This window comes from Dromaius novaehollandiae, chromosome 8 (assembly GCF_036370855.1).
Source record: "Dromaius novaehollandiae isolate bDroNov1 chromosome 8, bDroNov1.hap1, whole genome shotgun sequence".
NCBI classification, from domain to species: Eukaryota; Metazoa; Chordata; class Aves; order Casuariiformes; family Dromaiidae; genus Dromaius; species Dromaius novaehollandiae.
Window position 1 is genome coordinate 35,273,504 of NC_088105.1, and position 22,710 is coordinate 35,296,213.

Here is a 22,710-nt window from a genome sequence, read left to right on the forward strand (position 1 = left end):
CCGCACATACGTGAATTCCACGTATTAGATCTAACAATGAAGGTGATCCTCATTTTACCGCTTTTTCCCTTCCTTGCCACCACCACTTTCGGATGACGCAGCGATATCACATGGTGAGTCACGGTAACAGCTGCAGAGGTCCAGGAAACAAAGTATGAATTTCTTCTCCTCAGCTACTGACAGGAAATCACTCATCAGTGCTGCTAAATAAAATACATTAAAAAAAAAGAAATACAATATATAAGTTTTATGATCAAGGTCCTGCCAAATGCAGAATACTATTTTCTGCTACATGAGCTATTAGCTTGCCTTTGGTTAAGTTCTTTGGCTTTACTGAGGACAGAGAGTTGATAGCAGCAGTTGTTGGCTAAAACCTAGTACACCCCCTTGGAGTGGGTTTCTCAAGCATTAGCCAGACTATAAAAAAACTGAAAGTGCAATTAATCACTCCTGCAAATGAGCTATTGGCTCTATCTACCTGAAGAAGTACTTACTCTTTGTGAATCTTAGGTCGTGCTGAAAATCCTTGATTTAATTCCACTCGCGTATCTCCTATTTTTCGGTAGGTGAATATACTGAACTCTAAAGCTGTTTGAGAACTTCTCCCACCAATTCTGCTTTCCCTAATTCACTGTACTTGATAAGCCAGATTGATGAAGCCATCTACCACACTGGAGAGCTCCTCTGCGAGGAACGCCGCAGCTTCAGTAAAAGCAACAGGAAGATTCTCCAGCCTGAGAGACCACCCCAGGACAGACCTTCCAGGTATCGTGACATTATTTGCAGGCCAGACTGACACCTGAATCTTTGCTTACTAGCCAGAACAGAGCATCAAAATGAAACATACCCATGGACAGGGAGTAAGGGTGGGCCAGTCAAAAGATAACATACCTAAAATCAAGGCTAATGTACAGTGATCACATACCAGATCCTCCATTCCTCCTTCCACAAGCAAGGTGTTGCTTTCCTTTAGCGAGTTCAGAATACTACAGTCCGCAAGTCCTTGCTGCACCAGGAAGGTGACTCTTCCCTATCGGGTGGGAGGTGAAAAGTCAGAGCGAAAGGACAGACTACTCGATAATGGCTGACAACAAGGTCCTCAATGGAGATACCAAAAGCTGGCGATCAGGTCCACGATATGACTGGTGTTTGTGCTGAGCCAAAGATGACTAGGAAAGTCTTATGATTTTCACCTCTGCAAAGAATCAGGGAAGTTGATTGCATATTGCACAGTATTTGTCCTTTGTGCAATGTAGTTGACAGCATAAGCGAAACTCAGATGTGGGCGAAATTTCAAAGAGCATTTCAGTGGCCTTGTGAGATGACTCTACAGTCCCAAGGATTGTTCGCTTTCTGCAAAGTACAGGATATGCTAATTTTCATGGAACTGCTTGCTCCAAAGATGCTTAGACTGCCAAAAGTATTTGAAAAGGACACAACTGGAAGAAGAGGCGTTATATGCATGAAGTAGAACAAGAATCTTTTTTATTATATACAAAGAATGGCTGAATTTTTACACTTAAATTTTGATGCACAATATGTAAATAGTGTAATTGTTCGTACTGAATTTTATTTATGATCATCTGAACTGAGAAAGTCACTTCTTTAAAAAAAATGCATTCTTCATCTGTGATTTTAACTTGGGAAGACTTTTATGAAGGGTGTCTATTTTTAAGACAATGCAAGTTCTCAGTGTTGAGGAACAGGTGGTTCTGTCTCCTTGCACATGAATTTGCATTATAAAACAATGTTATTTTCCTAGAGAAGGTAAAAGCAAAGTTATAAACTGTCAATTTTCTCTTCTACTACGAACAGTAACTTGAGAAAGAATATTCACTGTGAGATACATAGACAGGAACCTTCCTGACAAACATCTCCATTGGAGAAAAAGGGTTGTCAGAGGACCTCCCATCTCCATATATCAGAACAGGTCATGGGGAAGAATCTCTTTCAAAAGGGAGGTAGAAATCTGTCCCAAAGAAACCCAGGAGTAAAAGCATGGAGCTAGCCTCAAGAACAGTAAGTACAGTGCAAATTTGTGTACCGCTGACTTCACCAGTTTTTCGGAAAAGTAGCAATTCTATGGCAGACAGCATTGGAAAGGGGAGCTAGCCCTTTGCTCTATCCTCAATCCCCCTCAAAGCACCTTCCTCATAGACCCCCCCAAAAATCAATAAAGATCAGAAAGAGCAAGTGTACTCTTTTGTAAAAGGCAGAGCACTGTACCAAGAGAGCTTGCTCCAACCTAAACTTCCTCACAAGGAAACATGGCCATATGATCTCTTTAAACATGGACATCTCAGCTAGGTAAGCCTAAGAACAATCATTTTAAGGAGTTGACTGTCACAGTAACTTTGTATTGTTGTACAGCCAGTGGCATATTGCTATTTCTTAAGTGATCTTCAAGGACTTGTGCTTAGGTATGACATAAATTCCAAATCATGTTCAGTCTAATGACAGAACTGGTTCCTTAGGTCCTCCCATTTTTAATCTTGTCAAAGAAGTGATACAGTTTTATACTGTCATCTTCATTTGTTTTTTTCTTTTTTTCTAAACTCCTTGGTAGACTGTAAATTATTCAGCCATTACAAATGACAGGCTTGACATGAAGATCAAATTAAAGAAAAAGCCAAGATACCTGCACAAGAGAGACCATTTCCTTCACCAGCAAATTTCTTACAGCAGCAAAATAAATGACTAGTAAAAGCTAGTAAAGAGAAGCTTTCTATGCACAACTGGAAATGCCCAGGATTCAAAACTGCTCCCTGCTACGCTTCTTGTGCGCTGAGATTTTCTCACATCATTTCAACTAAATAGGTACCTGGAAGAAGTGATGCTTCCTTTTCGACTGCTAGCAGTATGAATTCAAATGAACATTTATAGCTAACAGATTAAATCTGTGAACCTTAAAAGGTTTTTTCAATTGTTCTGCTGTATGTTCTAGCTTGCTTAATAAATGCTGTGGACACCAGAAAAAAAAGGCATACATGAATACAAGTGAATTACACAGATATAAGTATTCAAAAAGCCACTTGTTGAAAAAAAATTTTCTTTAAGGGTTACGGTTGGTTTGAGACTTTTTTTTGCCATGTTGTTACATTAGATTAATGTTTTATGCATCACCTTTAAATTTTTAAATGATTTGGTTTCTCACTGACTTGAAAGAGAAGGAAAAATAATTCTGAAGTGTCAGTAATCTTCTGCACCAAAGTCTGCAAACGAGCAGGACATCAAAGAAGAAAAAGTTATGACACCGCCGAGGCTCCAGAGTGCACTCCATTTTCTGGGACGGATTTGGCTTGGTGCAGGGCTGCTTGAATTCTGAAATGTGTTCTTGTTTCCATGGAGTAATTCTTGTAGTTTTGTCTAAAGCAAAAGCAGATCCGCTATGATGAATATATATATTTTAAACATTTTCAAGTTATCTCTATGTTATTGTTCTAAGCAAAACAACTGTAGACAGCAGAAAGCCTTTCTTTACAAGCTCCTTTGTTGCCTACTCTAAAATACAGGCATGGGTTCCTAGACAAACAAGGCAGCTCTTTGTTCTTTTTTTGTAGTTCCGCTGTCTGGCAATTACCAGGGAAAATACAGTTTAATAAGAAATTGAATCTGTTCCACTCAATCAAAATATTTAGTCCATATTAAACATCCATAACATCTACTTAGTTTACATTCAGAAATTAGATATTTTTGCCTCCCAAGTATTACTGACAAATTTGAAAACAAACATTTGCAGGATTTTTTCCTCATTTTAATAAGATGGTTAGTGTGTGCTAAAGGCAAGGATTTAACTCTAAGCTAGAGTATGGACAGGAATGTGACTGACAGCCACTGCTAACTGTTAAGCAGTATAGAATGAAAATTACAGTGAATTAAGAATGTATTCACTTTTTAAATATAGTAAAAAAAAAAAAAAAAAAAGAGATGAAGACTTTAATTGCCTATATTTGGTACAGTGGTAATGGGAAAGACACGTTTCAGTGATACAGTTTCTTCTGGATACTTTGAACCATCTACCACTTATTTTCCAAATACACAATAAAAGAACTTAAATATATTAAAAGCAACACATGAGGGAAAAGAATAAAGCTAAGACTTCCAAAGAAACTACTTCGGGGGCATCATTCTCAATCTGGAAGTTACCCTTAGATCATAAGCGAGCCATCATTCCCTGATGCCAATCAACACAAGCAAACCAAATCTTGTATTTTTTGAGTGCTTCGGACACTGGAAAGGAGAGATGCTGCTGAAGCTCAGCAACTGTGAAGCCTGTTCAACCATGGTATGCAGTCCTACTTACACCATTCCCTGTACCACCTACAAAACACTCCCAAGAAAAGATGAATCTTGAACCGATCTTAATTCAGCAGACACATTTCAAGGAAAGAGAGAAAAAATGAGAGAGAGAGAGAGAGAGAGAGAGAGAGAGAGAGAGAGAGAGAGAGAGAGAAAGAAGTCCTGAACCTGAAGAGGGAACCCCTCTGTCTCTGTCCTGTGGTTGTCAAACACGTGTTACAGAAGCACCGCTGTACTGTGTGAGCGGGGAATAAGGCCAGATGACCAGCTGCCCTGGAAGCTTGGAGAGAGAAAGAGGGTGCATGCAAGACTCCACACAGGCTTTCCAGGAGCAGTTCACCAGCCCAGGGAAAGACTGGCAGGAAAAAAAGGAATTTCTTCCTTCCCTCACAAACATCTAGTGGCTGGCTCAGTGGTGTCATCTGCCTACAGTCTCCAGTAGCTAAGTTATATCCTGAAGAGCCTTTGAAGAAAGTGTAGGCCCTACTTTCTAGGAATTAACATTTCAACTCTTGTAGGATACACACAGAATCTAGACACCAATGGCTGTAAGACTTTCCTAATTTTCTTTTAGAAGGTATTTGCCATTTTTACTCTACAGAAACATAACATCAAGTATTAAACAATCTGTATATTTTAAAAGCATTTCAGTTCAAAATTCATAATTTAAATCAGGCATGAAAGCGTGGTAACTGCCCCTATGGCAGTGGCAGTCTCTTTGTGAAAAAGGAGGTATTCCACAGCTGTCCTTCATCAGCTTATAATGTCTGCAGCACTCAAGAAGCTGGCTGAATAGAGGAAGTGAACAGGTTGTCCTCTACATTGATCTGAAACTCTTTGGAGTTTCTGCTTTAAATTAAGTAGACTTTGTCATTAAGAAATTAAAAACACCATTTGTTTTTCTCATCAGTTGGCTGACATTCTTACTCGTAACTTATACAAATAGAAATGATTCTGCACACGATCAAAACAAAACTGTTTATCATCTCATTCCACTCTTTCTCCTAGAGCTGAAACATTCAAGCCAGCAGCAGTATATGGATTCAGGTCAAGCAAATTAAGCGTCATCCACTAGCAGAGTGCTCATCTCCACCCTGGCCAACTGCAAACCCCAATTCTGCATTCCCAAAACCCACCACAGACAACTCCTTCTCCCTCTAGTGGCTAAAAGGAAAATCAGCACTTTAAGCTGAAGGCTTAGAAAATCCGTGCATTCGGAGTTAAGACTTCGCTAACCACGGTACTGCTTTTGTGGTTGCGTCTACTGATTTGTAGAAGTAGAAGTGCCCTCTACTGACGGACATAATACATTCTGACTTACTGATACTACCTGAGAGTTCAGCAGCTTTAGCTTGGAATAAAAAATGTGTTTGAACAGTATATGAAGGATGGCTAAGGATACTGTGGTACACAAAGGTCTACTCGGAAATTAAAGCTGAAGTTAGAGTTCCACCACAGGGGCCTACACTGGAGAAGGGATACATGGACCCAAACCAGGCTGGTACTCTGAAATACTGGTACTTCTTGTCACGTATAACAGCCACAAGTGATCATTTAAGGACCGCATTTTTTTTATAACTGATTGAAACAAGACTTCTATGATTTGCATATCATTCCAGTTTCCATGGGTTCTTTGAGCACGGCAAGCCTGGGTATTAGTTTTTCATACACTGGGTAACAATATACTGAAAGCAGCTATCTGTTGTGTTCCTCTTTAAGCTCGACTTCTTCCCTTGAAGGGGTCTGTGCGCTGAGCCACAGCGCGCCGAGTGGGAATGCAAATGGCTCAGCAGGAAGTGATAAAAGGACTAGACAGAATGAGAAGTTCTGAATTATTAATTTCTAGGCCTCTTTTCAAGATAGATTTGAACAAAGAAAATGAGGACAGAAGGAAATGCGTGCTTTGAGGAATGTGAAACTGACTGAAACACTTTCCACTGCATTTTCTAATGAAAGTTTTGCTATTGTTAATGTCTTCCATGGGTCTACAGAGTCCAGGCTCACAAGCATAGAAGATTAAGAACTGTAATGTTTCAATTTTTGTGTTGACAGGCTTTTGGCATAATCTTTAGCAGACTGATTCACCACTCTTCCTTGCATAGTAGACTGATGTGGACAAAACCTCAATACAAAACCACTAGCTGACCTCTCTGAAGCTTGGGACCAGACATCAGTTTTGCAGCCACTTGCACCTGCAGCAGTGGCAGGCCTCACTCTGCACTTGGAAATGTGCAGACATCTGGAATCGTTCAGTACCCAGGCAGGGAAACGGACAACCTGGACAGGATGCTTGAAAGGTTGTTTGGTTTTGATAGGTTCCCCCCCCGCCACAGAAAGAAATTTTGGCTCAGCAGAGAAGCTAAGAGTGAGACTGAGGCACAAATATATTTTTTTGGTTCTACAATAATGGACATACACAATAAAGTCCAACTATTCCTGATAAACCTACTCTGACAGAAAAATCAATCACACAACAAAAATACTGAGGGTGGGTGTTTCAGCTGCATTCCAGATGCAGATAAAACAATGCAAGCAAAGATATTAAATGCAATCTGAAGAGTTATCTTTAAATGTATTTCATCAAATAGAATTAAACAGCACTGATAGCCATCAATTTGAGTAATGCCATTTCAACCATAATACGGAGCTTTGACTTCATTTAATACATCTTTTATGAAAAAGTAAGGAGCCTACAAAGATTATTTAATTTTGTCACACATGGATTATTTCTCATGGAAGCCTTTGACAGTTACGTTAAGATCTTTAAAATTACTTTTTCTCCTACCAGAATGGATGGATAGCCATAGACTGAATAATCAGATAGTGTCTACCATTAGAAAGGCCCCAATCTAAACTAGGGCTTTCATTGAATAAACAAACAATGAGTTCCCATGGTATTATTCAAATGGTTTTGCTTCCCGCTTTTCAGTAAAATACCACACTGACCCATCAGACATCAGCACAGGCTTTTCAGTTGCTTACTTGGCTCTTTCCAGCAGTTTTATTGCTTCTTCTCTTCTTCCCCGGTCCAGGTGTAGTATTGCAAGCTCCAGCAAAGCATTTGGAATTAGATAATGGTCATATTTTATCTTCTTCTCACTGCATTGGACAAGAAATAGCATTGAGATCTTGAAATGATATGTCATTTCCTTCATTTAACAGCTCCAAACATAAATAAATAAGAAATTAGCTAAGATCTGCAGGAGTGATCAATCTCTATTACAACACTCGTCATGTTCTCTATCCTAAACTACCTTCCAGGTTATTAAATGCGTATTTTGCATAACCATGCTACACAGTATGTTATTTCCCAGGATTATAAAACATTGCCCTTATTATCAGGGAAGAATTAGAAAAGGTGACAATATTATGAGCTCTATCCGTGTGAACTGACAAAAAGAGATGCCATTCACTGCATGAAGTAGAGACGTTCCAAGTATAATTGTGCTGCCATCTGTCTCTGCAGACTGCGTTGGGCTCTTTGGCCATAGCTTCTTCAGGACTGATAAGGGGGTGGGAGGAAGCACTGGTATCTCACAGATTTTACGCATGTATAGTCCCCCAAAATGAGAAAATACCCCAGTAAAGACTGCAGATTTGCCACCCTTCTTTCTTACATGGCTAACAACACTGGCAATTAAAATTGTGATCCCTTGACATCAAAGCAGGTGAAATAAACAGTAAAGATTCTGTAGCCCTCTCCCTTCTATTCATAACAACGTTTCATCTGCCCTTGCTTAAAATGAATAGTTACTGAGAAATTCAGGAGTTCTCCTATATGCCAGGTATGAAAACTTACTTTAAATGGATGTAAGTAAAATGGTCTTCTGCCTCTGAGATCTTGCCCAAATGCTTGAGGCATAAACCCTTTAACAGTTTTATCACGCACTGGTCATCTGCTAGTAACTCTGTAGCTGCAAGGTGAAGTAAATGATGAGATGGCACATTTTAGAAAACTGTTTAGAGCATTGGAGATTTTCCTGCCTTCAGGGAAACTTTTACACAAGTAGGTAGGAGCATGATCTATTTACCGGAACTTGGGACAGAACGAACCAACTGGGTCATTTAGTTCATTTAGTGCAGTTTCCTGCTATCCCAAACGTGCATCACCCTTTCCATAAACTGATCACACTTTGTCTAAAAATTGTTGAGCTGTTCTGTCCCCACTGCCCCGGCTGAAAGACGATTCCACAATCTCATTGTTCTGCCACCTAAAAACTCTTAAAGTTTCTACTCTGGAAATACTGAGGTCCGATTTATAATCTTTCAACCTTATGTCTTCACAGTTCTTTACTAAATACAGCTCTTCTCCCTCCTTCACTTATAGCCACATGATCTGTTCATATGGAACAGTTTTATCATTTCTCCACCTTTCGCTAAAGAAAATACATCTAACTTTGCTGGCTACAATTGACATTCCCTCATCTTCCTACAGTACCTTCTTTTCACCTGTTTCACTTTGAGTTTGTATTTCTAGCCGTGAGTGCCCAGAATTGCATATACTCAGTCTTAACACTGCCTAGCCCAAAGTCATCACTAGCAGCCCTTCTCTATCAGGAAAATTTTGCAGGGTACATTTTGAAAACATCTGTGTAATAACTTTTCCACCCTGGCAGCTTAGTTTTAAATCTATAAGCAAAGCTCATTTCCAGCTCATAAAATACTAACAAATAAGAATTTCTGCAAAATGTGTAATACCGCATTTTGGCCTATTGAATTTCACCCTATTTCTATTACTGCATTCCTCAAGGTCACACAGTTCTCTATCACACCAGCTGATCAAATGCTGACACACACAGCATGAAACAGCTGCTCCCCTTTGGGGTATGCAGTTAGAGACCTTGATCCTACAGTGGGATACGCACTGGGAAACTCTTGCACCTACAGCAATACACACAGTCACTTCTATTGCTAAGTCCTATAGAGAAATCTACCATCTATGCATATCTCCAAAGCAAAACCCAGGGAAGATGACCAATGACTACTCAGAAAACAAACTTAGAAGGAATGGGGAAGAGGGCAAAAGTTGACACACGAAGTATGTCCACAGTCAGATGGTTCAAAGCCACAGAAGTTTTACTTACTTCATTAGAAGAATAAAAAGCAGATCAATTGTCCCTTCTGGTCAACTTTTCTATGAACCCAATCACATGCATGTATTTTCTCTACTTTTAACACATCCTGGACAAACTGCCCTGGATTATATAAACAAATATTTAGGGAGCTATCCTAGATATAATTATGTATATCAGATTTATATTTCTAGATGTATTTCCAATAACTGACTTCCTTTGACTCTTTATAGTGTATAACACTAGTCATATGCATGTTTTCAGGCTCGTAATTTTATAGCGTTAGATTCTTGCATTAAGAATCTAACGATAAGAGAAAATATTTGAAAATACAAGAAAATACAATAGTAAAGCCTCAAACACTGTCAGGAAAGCTCAAGGAAAGCATGATACCTGAAAACAAGTCACTACTTGAAACTGGTAATACTTTAAATTGTTGATGTCTTTAAAATATATCACACTTTTTGACCACAGGTCCTCACAGTTTTACAAAGATGAATCAACCTCAAAAAAATCCCTGCAAAAATTAGCCAAGCCTTATTCACAAAATAGGAAAAGAAGAAACAGAGTAATAAATAACTTTATCTAAAATGATGTAGCCAAATGAGAAGGTGAAAGAAGGCTTTGCCAAAAGCTGTCTAAGATGTCACCTTCACTGCAAATACTCTTCTCCTGTCTTTTTCAAGGAATTAAAAAGGAGACCGCTTTAGTCCCTCCTTCAAGCAACACCTTCAACTCTAAAAGAATACCTGTGTAACACAAGGACTGTGCACAGGAAGACCACAATGCAGTGATTTAACCTATGCTCCTTTGTCAAGATGGGCTTGATCCTTTTGCAGGAAGGTAGTATATAAGAAAGATGACACATTCAGTAGGAGGAAACACTGTGCGGGAGGCTGTGCACTCCCCTACGGGAGCGTGGTTGCACTCCCATAGGAGCTGGGAAGGATTGGCAAGAAGTTAACAGCCGTTAGCTCTCTCGTGGACAGTTAATTACCAGACTGATGGAAGATGTGGCAGCAGAGCCTGCTCTAGTTCCACACAACCTCCTTTCTTGCGCTAGAGCTCATTCATAGCACAAAAGAAGCCCATCCCTGATGTCCTAGCTTTCTACAGCATACTGTTGACATATAAATACCATTCAGCCCTCCAAGGTCTCATCATAAGTTGACAGCATTTTTAAAACAAGACTGATACTTCGTCTCCTTTCATTTATCCTTCAGAACTGAAATACAGTGTCTGAGGGTAACAAAACTTTCTGGTCCAAGTAATCAAGTCAATGTATATGCTAAATTTGATCTTTTAAAATTAATAGATACAGCAAAATAAACAGGCCTTTAATACATGTCATAGACTATTCTTCTCATGTATCTGCAGATGTAAAATAGCTTGTTACCATTATAAGTTATTGCTACACTAAAATAGGAAAACTATTCCTATCTGCATTAACAGTTTATGGTTTCACAATCTGCCTTCTGCCTATGATCAGATTAACTTTACTAATGAGGCTTTCTCTTTATACACCGATAGTATCTTTAGCTATCCCATTGTAAAATACCTGCTTAAACCATATCACTGGTTGGTTACCTTTACTTCTTGCCAATGCTGTTTCTGCTTCAATTAAAGTCTCTAACATTCCTTCTGTTAAATCTGGGCATTTTCCAATTACAGCATAGCCATTCCAGATATACATCATTTCCTAGGGTCAGGGAGAGAAGACAGCATTGTTAATTATGGCACTGGACAAATGCAGTTATCAAGTACTTCAGCTTGTCTCTAGCCACGGTGAGAAACTTACTACTTCCTTAACTAGAAACTCAGTTTGTCAATATGTATTTTCACTGTAACCGAAAACTAGTTACATACATTTTCAGAGTTAGTTAGTCCTGGAAAACACCTAAAGGGCCATTTTCTTCACACAACACCAAAGAGGACTGCTTGAATAGAAGACTAACTCACATATAAATAAAGGCCAATACCAACATAACAAAGAGACTTAAACCAGAACTCCTCATGGATAACTGTCCTTTGATTAAGGCCTCCTCTTGTTTTTCAGTTCTAACCTAGCCAGGTCTGTAATAAATACAAATAATTATAATACATTGCTTCCATAGAAAATATGAAATCTCAATTTCAAAACAAACCAACCAACCATCAGGCAACCCCCCCCCCCCCAAACAATCTTTAAGACAAACTTTAAACCAACCTACAGAATTCTAGAGCAGAACTGTAAACCTCTTAAATTTTCAGGTTTGTTTGAAGTTCCCTCAGAAAATAACTTCTTTTGCATTCAGCTGTAAATGTTTTTCAGAGTAAATTCTATTAAAAGCTCTTGGTTTAATTCTTATTTGTTATTGGTGGTTCTCCCTAGAATGCCTCACCAGACCAAATGTATTAAAGTGCCCGTTGCTACTGGCACTCACAAAGTTGAAGATGGAAACAGTATAGAGTCCTGCTACAGGTCCTCATGATGTGTTTTTTTGGTTTTGTTTTGTCTGTCTTACACAACCTGGTCTGTATTTGATAATTTAAAGCTCTTCTATAAAATTCCTGTACAGAATAACTGAGTTCTGGAGCTATAGGACCAGAAGTTGTCAGGACAGAATAGACAAAAGTGTTTTAACTCCAGTCATGCTTGCCTTCACAATCTGATCTGGAAAATCTTGTTGTATCTAATGTAGTTTGAGTACTTCTATGCCTAAACCATGTTATGAAATCTACATTTATTCTAGGCTAAATATTTGAGCTGAGGCCTCTCTTCTCTCAGCAAGTCCATTCACAGTGAAAAGAAAAATCTGAGAAATAATAGCTCAATTGGGATTCTGCACCCCAATCCCACACATCCTCCGAGTGTTTTTAACTGTTCAGCTGCGGCATCTGCTGCCTCTGCAATGCAACTGCAGCAGTGCCCCCAGCACCCCAGAAAGCCTTTAGCAGAGAAAGCTGTCCTGCCAATAATCCCACTAGAACAGCCCAACCGAAACCCAGATGTGTACGTTTCTCACTCTCCGCAATTTCTGAAACCTGAAAGGCAAATCTAAGTAACCTAAATCTTCCTTTCATTTCAGTCTTAAGAATTTAGTGGAAAGTGGCCTCTGGGGAATACCCATGCTATACCGTAATTCATCCACAAGAGACTAAATTTCTACAAGAAGCACTGTATCACATACCCAGCTTATGGGCTGAGAAATCACTACTCGCTGGCAGCTCCGAGAAGCTCTCCTTGTTCCGGCGTTTTCTTAAAGAGTATACACTATTATCCATCTGTTTCTCAAACACAACAGCTCAAAACACTGCAAATGTTAACTCCACTGCACTTGGCAAACCTGTGGAGCCAAAATCTTTTCGTGTTCTTTTACCCATTCTTTGCAGACAGATGTTTGTAAATGTACTACGTACTAGGCAACGGGCACCTTATGCAGTGGTTTTTACCTGGCCATGGGGAATTTCCCAGCACTACAGGCACAAAAATTAACAGTATGGAATAGCTTTCTGGACTGGCCAAAAAGAATAGGCTGTATTTCATCCTGCCACCCATGAGGTGCTCTGGAGAGCACCAAATTGCAAGCACGCAGGGGCATGTAAGCAGACGCTTACATTCAGTCCCCCAATTCTTGCACTGTTTCCTGGATTTTTTTTCCCCCTCACTTGTACCTTAAAGTCTCCATTTAGTAGTCTCAGTAAATGACAAACATGACAGAAGAGACCCCGGGCAATGTTCCTCAAAAGGTAATCATGGAAAGCTGTTAAAGGCACTCTAGTCTACAGCCGGAATAATGGGTCACACATGCAACACACTTGTGTGTGACAAACAGCTGGTTGAGCTCCCTGTGGCTGGTGCATGCCCCAGTTTTACAACATTCCTTGCATTCATTTGGCTTTGTTTTGGGAACATTCCAGTCTCTTGCAGAGGTTTTACTTTAGAAACATGGCAAGATCCTATTATAGACATCTCATTTTCATTTCCATTTTATAAATTAAAGGAAAATTATAATAAGGGAGGGGGAGGAATACTTCTAACTTACCAAAGGTGGAACTGGCAAAGGAATAGGGTTTGAAGAAAGGTATCGTCGAGCTTTACGAATGGCAAACTTTTCCGTAGGCAGTGATTTCCCTGCAATTTTCAGTTTCAAACTGGGAACACTTCTGAAGGTTAAAAAGAAAATGAAAATAATTTTTACTCTATGAACCTCTGGAGAAAAAAAAGATTCAAATTTAAAAAAATCAAACTGAAGAGAGCTTATAAAAGCTGTCACACACTGAGTTATTGCTATGTCTGGGGAAGCAGGGCAATACATATTCATCAAAGCTGCCTTTATGCAGGGGATGCATATCTCCTTAGGCTTCCTCTCTAATCAAGGAGGAGAAAGAGGGATGCTTACCCCTGCGGTGAATAAATTAGATGATGAGCCTAAATTATTACAACTCTGCACTGACATGCAGCAAGGCCCATGTCTTTCACAGACTGAGGAAGAGACAAGCTAGATTTTGTTACTCTGACTCCCATTCTCCCAAAGACCAAACTAATTCACTGATTAATATGAATTAATCAAATCCAGTGAAATCTGCTTGTAATGATTAGATAAAATATGAAAGGCTTGAAAAGTATCAATATACTGTAAATACATTAAAAAGTGATATTTAAGTTGTACAGAAAAATTTTCAAAAAACAAATTAGCTTTCTTCAGCCCAACAGAATTCAGGTATTTGAGCTTAAACATTACAACTAGATTTAATTTATTGTGTCAATAGCACATACTGCACTTACACTTTTAACTCATTCATACTCCTCTCAGATCCAAAACCCAAGAATCAGTTTTATTGATGTGCTCTCCAATAGTCGTTACAGGAGGCACACATTTTGTAGCATAATCTATTTAAAGCTTTGAGATCTTACATCACATGATTAAAGGAAACACCTGAAAAAGCACGTGAATGTTACATACAACAGCAGCAGCCACTGTATGGCTGATATAACTAATATCCTGCCTCCAAAGTATTTCTAGGTCAGTAGAAAACTGCTGTCTCAATTCAGGGTCCACATAAATCTAATGGGAATGTTTCACTCCTCAATTACTTGCCAATTCAAATGCTATTTGTACAGATCTTCCTAACTGCTCAAGGAGTAATTTTCCCTCTCTTCCCTCAACACTGAGGCTTGAAAAGATAAGAAATTGACTACTGCCATAACTGGGAATTAGCAGATTTTACCTAAATAATTCAACTTCATTGTCTCCAAAAGGACTGCAGTCATCTGGTCCAAACATACTGAGGTAGGCAGCTTTCATGTAAATGTAGGTAGCCTGCAAATGCAATTAAGAATCCCTGTACAGTAAAATGAATTTACATCATCACCATTATTGATGTAAAGAACAAAACAGCAACAAAGCGGAAGACGTTGCTGCTTTTGCTTGCCAGCAGAATTGATTCTACAAAATTTTAACCAGAAAATCTGCTTTCAAACACCGCTTGCAGTATTTCAAAAAGGGGAGAAGAGCAAATGATGAGTTGTTTTTTTTTAAACCATGTATGCCTTTGCTTTCTTTGTACCAGTTTCTGCTCACATTCCAAGAACAATGGTACAATTTAATGTCATACTTGTGTAAAGGGAATTTTTTATCTTTTTATTCAAGAATACACACTAGAAAACTTATGAAAAGGTCATGCTTAGAGAAGAAAATAATATCATATGGTCTATTTGTCCAATCACGACTAGCTAGCATATCTCATATATCAAGTCCTAGAGGACATCAAATGTTTTTTAAAGGGCTTCAGGACTTCAGATTATGAAACATACAGGGATTCCTGAGCAGTCATATATTCAGGAACCAAGAAAGAAAAGCAGCAGAGGACATGATAATATCTCAATAGTTGAGAAAAAGAGTTGGTGAATTCCTGAGTACTGATTTAAGGAGTATACAGTATCTGTAAGTTTCAAGAGTTTTCAAGAGCATATTTTAAGATGTGGTTGTTTATTTACAACTGAATCCAACAGTCCATATGTGTGGCCATCATTCACTTTTTTGTTATTATTTTGCCCCTATCGTATTGCACTGTAGGTTACCTATTAATATAGAAACAGATGCTTCCTAAAACCCCTGAAATGCACTATAAAACTCTACAGGCAATTTAAAAGGACATACATGTTAATAATACTACAGTGCTTTGGGATATTAAAGCTTTTAGTTAAGTAGGGCTCCCCTCCCAAACAACAGTTCCGTAGAACTACTCAGACAAATGCATCTGGGGATCCTACGGCCTAACACAATGCTGGAATCCTCTGGGTTGTAAGGAGTTCACACTGCAGCTTTTAACCTAAGTGGAAGCACTACAAGAGTTTCTCTCACCTGGCCGTTTTGAGCTTTTGTCAGTTTTGGTTGCATGTGGCCAATACATCCAATATGTAATAGAATAAACAGACAGATACCTCTCCTCCCACCACACACACACACAGTGTGATCAGATTAAGAGGAGAAAAACCAATCAAAGCCTAATAAACACCCACCCCTGACCCTTCTGACAGATTTCCCTGGGGCTCAGGTGAAGATGCAGGAAAGAAAACCACCAGGATTCTGGATGAGAGAACTTCTCCCTTGCAGATGCACAAGGCAAGGTACCTCTTCTAATTTCAATTATTACCTCAGAGGCACCATCATGGCTAGCCTCACTCACCACCAAAAGAGCTCACATCCATAAATGGCAACCTGCCACTAACTGCAGTGTGTTGACTAAAGGACCAATCAATCTGCGACAGAGCATCTTTAACAGGCTGCTCTTCAACTACCCATCAGGCCCAAAACATACCCGTTTTCCCAGAAACTGTTCGGATTTGAATGTTTGCACTTTACATTGTTTTACAAAAGCCTCAGCAGACCAGGTTTTGTTTTTACAACCTTCACTCAGTTCAAAGCTACAAAAAGTCAAGCCAATCTGACTGAGAGTTAACAGATACTACAGGGCCTTCTACCCTATGTTAAATGTTTTGTCATTGTTCCACTTCACTTACCTTCGACCAAGTGTTTTCTTTGCTTAGCAGGTCTGCATAAAAGAAGGCCATCTTCCACTGGCGCTTGTAGGTGAAGCACCACATGAGCTCCCAGTAACACATGTGATGAAACTGCTTCCAGTATTGCTGCGCCTCACAACACTCTTCGTACCTCTTAACGGCCTGAACAAAGAGAATCCCAAACACAACCTTAATCACCTGTGAACGCACAGACACCAGCACTGTGACAGGCACTGGGACTCCACGATCTGTCTCCACAGCTCCTGTAACTTCCAAATTAATCAGAGCCCAATATTCCCCCAAATAATGTCTGTTGGCTTCGCATAATAGGATGAGACCCATGGCTCCCCAGTCATCCTGGTGTTATCAAGTTTACCCCTACCACATGGCTCCCCATTTTTGGAAGTTACATCCAATCCTAAGTGCAGGAAAAATGAGTGTTTGTTCCTAGAGAAATCAGGAGACTAAGGTCAGAGGAAGAATACTCAGCTGACTTTTATTGTCATAGCTTCAAAGACTTCAAGAGAGCTACAGCACTGTACACCAGCTGGTTCCCTGTCTCAAAGTATTTTGGACATGTATTCTTCACCCCCCTAATTCCTTTAAGTCTTATGTGACTCTTCACCCAGACTGAAGGCAAAGGAATACCACGGGATGTTATTAAAGGCACCACTCATTTCGGGATAGAGAAGACAATGAAAAAACTGTGTCATTAATACTGGAGAATTAAGTTACCACCAGAAATTGAGAAAGGTAGCAAAAGAAGCTGGTTAAACTGTTCAAGATTGTTTTCAAAATTCCTATTTGTAATTCATAAACTATAAATTACAGATAAGCCAAAGCCACAAGAAGCACTAACCAAAAAGAAAATATTTTTCTTGGAGGAGTTTTTCTAAAGCTTTCAAGACTCATTTTTCCAAGTGAAAAAGGATGACTTACCGCATCAATATGACCCTTTAGTGTTTCTATCCTGCCTGCGAAAAACAGGAATATGGCTCCCTGTAATAAATAATAATAAAAATACAAGTATTTTACAGCAATTTTCAGGCTGATCATACAGTCTAGATCTTTTTTATTTGGCAAGGAAACACTAAACAATCATGTCAAACTAAATTATGATTCATTTTACCTTTGGATAGCGAGCCAAGTAAGGCTTAAGTAGTCTTTCTGCCTCTTCAACATTTCCTTTTCCTGTCCCTGCATTGCATAAAAAATGCAAGTGATAAAAATAGTCAGAAAAAAAAAGTACAGGAAGGAACAGTACTGATTAGCCATCCTCACCTGGCCAACACATAAATTCCTCTCTCTAATAGCAGTGAGGCAAAAATACAGGTTAGTGCTGCACTAGTGAGGCATAAAGGAAAGAAACACAAGGGGGCTTCCAGAGGTGCACTTCCAAAATGTTGACAGCAGTTCTGAGTTGCCAGAAACAACCCCTTTCCCTGCATTACATCCTTAGATCTTTTCCCATTCTAAATCTTGGGCTAGAGAGAGAAGAAAATGGAGATCAGGTAGGATTTTGGCCTGACAGTGTTGCTCGGCAAACAAGGAGACAGAGGAAATCTACCTTGTGCCATGGCAACCCTGTTAAAATACAAAACATGAGGACCAGCATGGGAAGGAGTAAAGATCCACCGGGCAAGAGTGAATGACTTCCGCTGCTGTGAAGAGCCAACATTCAGGAAGATCCTGACAACATCGTACTTGGGAACTTGAAAACTCGCTATGCGCAGACCAACAGATTTTGTAGACTGCTTTAAGAGTAGATGACAAGGAAAAGTATTCCTTCCACGAGAAGCTATCACCTCCCGAAAAAGATAGGGATGAAAAATAAACATGAGCAAAGTATTCAGGAAGTCATCATTTATAACCATTGTTTTTAACATCCCAAATAATGCACCTGACCAGAGAAGAGAGATTTAGTTCTGATGACTCATTTTGCTATTCCCATCTTCTCCCTTCTTCTGTATTAAACCAAACTCTATCTTGAAGATGTTGTAAAGTCATCCACAAGTGAGTTATATTTAATCTGGTCCTGAACAAACAATTCACCAACAGACAGGTGATGGAATCACCTTTTTTCCCTTCTGTGTCCCACAAGAACTAATCAAATCCAAGAGTTATTATAAACAATCTTACCTAACACAAAGGTCATGAAAGTATGATAGCAAAGCAACAGCATGGTACACAGCACCGACCTAAAGCTGTACGACGATGCTCCTTCTTGAAGCTGCAGCAGACCATGTTCCTGTGCAAACAGACATGTGGAGGACAAAGTATTGAAAAACAACCAAACTTGTATTTTGCTAGTTTGATAACTTCTGTAGTATCACCTACAGACTGCTCACTCACCAAAAGCCAAAAATGAACTGACATAAATTGCTTATATAGCAACCAATGATAAAAACACACTAATGAAATTATTTAACAGTTTTTCATGGAGTTACTGCTTGGATTCTGGAAAACATGTGAGACAGAGCAGCAATTTGGGGATTATTACCTGCTTAACATAAGAGAATGTGAGACAACTTATTACCATCACCCAAATGCTGTTAAACATCATTCTAGAAATAAAAAATACAAAGAGTTTTGAAATGCCTGACAACTAGTATGCATCACCCTTGTGCACTGTATCCATGTTTGTTGTTACTCACTGCATAAGTTAGAGACTTCAAGAAAAAAAAGCGTCACTAGCAGGGCAAAGGATAATGGGGCAAAAGGATGCTTGTAAGTATATTAAGAACAAAAGAAGCCTTAGTAATGATGTAGGCCCACTACCACAAATGGAAAAATGTGATGGAAAGAATAATATTTCTGTTCTCTTTGGAAAGAAGTAGAGCAATCGAGTATAACACTGCACTCATATTCAGTGAGAGCAAGAGCTAACCAGTGCTAGAGATTCAAAGCTACTGAGGCAACAGCACTTAGCAGCTCATTCCAGGCCTGATTCCACAGTACAAATAACATGAATGTAAAGATCTAAATGCATGAAACGCAAGATCTGCCCACCAGTGAATATGCATAATAGCATGTCCACTGTGTGCCAGGCAAATTCTGTTAAAATTATAGAATGATTGTAATGGAAAATTATTGGAACACAGTATATGTGCCTATAAGGATATCCACGCAAACCAGTTACACTATACACAGTGACCATAAGGGATGTTTATTGGAGCCTCTGTGGAAGGTATCAGAGAGAGTTATCAGAGCATGATCTGAACACAGACTTCCATCTTTTGTGTGGCCTTGCTGATGGAAGGGTGCTACACTACATGACTTTTACCACTTACTTTGTAAACCCTGAAGCCTGCAGTCATATTCTAATTTTGGTCATACATGTATATGCTCACATACTAGTGCAGTTAATTGTTTTCACATGAATGCAGTTATTTTGTGTTTTAATAAAGCTTAATTTATTGGATTCCTGTTATGGGGAAAGGGACCATTAACACACACATCTGCAGGTTATTTAGTCTGACATCTGGACAAAATAATGAAAACATTGACTTGTGTTTCACTTCAGAAGAAATAAAAAATTGGAAAATCATTACTGAAAAGCAACACAACTTTAGGGGAATCGAGCTCTAGCAAATAAACCCAGCTTCAATTTCTGCTGAGAATAAAATTTGAATGATACAGGTAACTAACAAAATATGATACATTCACCTTCTTTAAAGCGCCCAGATTAACAGCACAAACATATGGTTAAAAAAAAAAAAAATAGCACTATGACAATTCAAGTTAGCAACAAGACAAAACATTCTGTGGAATAAACTCTGGCAGAAAAAATTCCAAAGTATATTTTTAAAGTGAAATATCCCCAGCCTGAATGTTTCAGTGAGCCATTAAGGACATTAGTACTAGGTCTTGCAATGTTTGACATCTTCCATATAATATAAAACTACATAGAAAATGACTGCTGATCACATTTGTGAATAGCACAAAGAATGATAGAGAGGCAAGTGATATTAGTCATACAGAGCAATTCGTCAAGCTGATCCCAATTATGTATTTCAATCCCAGAAATGTACTTTAATACCGCCAAACTCAAACTTACTGTCCATATGAACAATGAATGCAGACCATACCCACCCCATGCAGGACTGTGTCCTGGAAAGCAGTAACTGTGAACTCAAACCGAGTAGCTGCACAGCTTTGGGAAGCCCACTGAGCAAGTTAGGTCACTCTGTGATATGGCTATGATCCTATCTTGTCCTCTACAGTTATTATACAATGCTTATTTTTCATTCTGTTACTTGAACACACCAAACTTTCTATATTAGAGTAACAATACAATCATAGACGCAGTCTGAAAAAAATAAATCTAGAAGTAGTTGTTATTATTATCATAATGTTTGCTTGTAGAAAAGGCTGCAACAAAATTTCTCCTCAAAAACCTCTTGCAAATCGCTCTGTTATGATGAGATCACCAGTAAAGTGGGATCATGAAGGGTGTAGCTGGGAAACATGTTCTAGATACCAATTTTAATCTGCCAGTCTCCCTGGGCTCCCTCTCTAGCTGGTGGAGATAGATGCATTCCTCCAAGAAACAATTCAGCACAGAAGCCTAAGTCAGACATCATGAATCATCTTTTCAAGAGCTGACTGCTTCTTCACACAGAGCCTATGGAGAGCTGTCAGCTAACCTAAGGTAAGTGAGGTGTCATGAGGCAACACTATTACACCCATATAATCTTCAGTGGGGATCAAACTGAGGATCTCAGTACCAAAAGCACAAGCAGATATTACTTGAGCTTAAGTAATAATTCTGTAAACAAACTACACTCACTGGTGCCAGTCACTAAGGGAATATGTTATGTGTAGTTGTTAGGACGCGCCTTCTAACACATAAAAATACCTCTCTCAGCTATGCCACAGATGATATGAGCAATCCCAAAACAACAAGAATGTGCTTCCAAACAAAGCCTATTACAGGGCATATTGCTACCACATAAAACAGATGTCAAGGCAACAAATGTTAGCAATTTCTCCAAAATACTTAAATGACACATTAATACATATTTAGTTTTTGTATTCACACAACATTTAGATTACTCTGAAGAGCATCAGGTCTAACACAGAGCTGGAAGCGATGACGCACTTTTCTCACAGACAAATGTTGTGATCCACTGTGACAAACTTATCGTTGTGTGAAAGTTACTCACAGCACCCCATGCTCTTTTAATTCCCCCTACACGACAGGAAAAGCAATGTCCCAGTGATCTGAACCTCGCTGCAAGACCTCTGAAGTTCTGTCATCCAGGACCGACCACGGGAGCAGTGGGGGTTCACACAGTCAGTGTGGGAAGAACAAGGACAATGTTCAAAATTATTATTAGACAACATACAGACTGGTTCATACCTACTTCAGCTGTGACTGACTAAAATCCCTCTACTTTCCTGAAGCAAAAGCTCTTCACCTTTTTTTAATTAGGGATCTTTACAAAAAAAGCAAAACAAGATCAGCATTCATACGCCATGATTTGATCTTATTACTTCAGGCTTAGCAAATATGATGGATGTTACTACTAGCTTCTACGAAGACCTGACTAGCTAAACTGGTAGACAGGGCATTTGAATGCACCCAGCGAAATCATTTTAGATTTAACTTTCTTTTAAAATTTGCAGAAAAGACCAAAATGCAAATCAAAAAGATGCTTAGTGGGAAACTGGAATTCAATTCATTACAAACTGAGACATCAAAAATGTTCTTCAGCTCAACTGCTTTGGGAAAAATGCATTCCCACATCAAACAGTATAATTTAAAAGAAATTGGTTCTCTCTGAAAAATCTCCTGCCTTCCCCTGAAATCATGCTGTCAGCCGACCATCTACCAAACTGCATTTAACGTATGGATGATTCATGTCAAACTTTTCTATGGTTTAGCAGCACAATATTTGTAGTATACTATAAAATAAGAACAATAGTAAATATTAGCCTGAGACCTGGCAGAGGGTCAGCAAGAAGGGCCAACTGTCTGGGGAGAATGCAGAAGTGATGGCGCAAGGATTCTTGAGATTTTGCACCAAAGAGCAGTCACCGTTAAACACAAGAAGTGTGGATGGGACACCTTCTCCATGAACATGACTGGGGAAGGCAAGCCTCCCCAGTTAGAGCACGGTGTAGCTGCCTCTGTGCGACATACACCTCAGCCCATAAAGAATTTCTCATGAAATCAGGCAAAACTACATTCCTGTGCCTTGAACCTCAACACCCAAATGCAGGGCTATGCCATTAAACACAAACAAGCCCTTAGTTTAATTAATGACGTAGGGGAAAAAGGACCTTGAACAGTGAGAATGGCACAACTGGCACATCTTGTAGTGGAAGGGA

The 22,710-nt window shown here is 39.2% G+C and overlaps 1 protein-coding gene across 8 annotated transcripts in view; it reads right to left on the reverse strand.

The window, feature by feature from the left end:
• Positions 1-1,468: 1,468 nt before the first annotated feature.
• TTC39A (tetratricopeptide repeat domain 39A) overlaps positions 1,469-22,710 on the reverse strand; it is a 49,223-nt gene continuing 27,981 nt past the window's right edge. For all 8 annotated transcript variants that reach the window (XM_026105645.2, XM_026105658.2, XM_026105665.2 and 5 more), the window contains 10 exons: positions 18,517-18,625; positions 17,507-17,574; positions 17,317-17,376; positions 16,378-16,539; positions 14,583-14,674; positions 13,397-13,517; positions 10,959-11,070; positions 8,099-8,213; positions 7,282-7,398; positions 1,469-3,366 (listed from right to left, as the gene is read on the reverse strand). In XM_026105645.2, the coding sequence (XP_025961430.1) occupies positions 3,246-3,366; positions 7,282-7,398; positions 8,099-8,213; positions 10,959-11,070; positions 13,397-13,517; positions 14,583-14,674; positions 16,378-16,539; positions 17,317-17,376; positions 17,507-17,574; positions 18,517-18,625 (1,077 nt within the window). In that variant the 3' untranslated portion in view covers positions 1,469-3,245. The remainder of the gene's footprint in view (positions 3,367-7,281; positions 7,399-8,098; positions 8,214-10,958; positions 11,071-13,396; positions 13,518-14,582; positions 14,675-16,377; positions 16,540-17,316; positions 17,377-17,506; positions 17,575-18,516; positions 18,626-22,710) is intronic.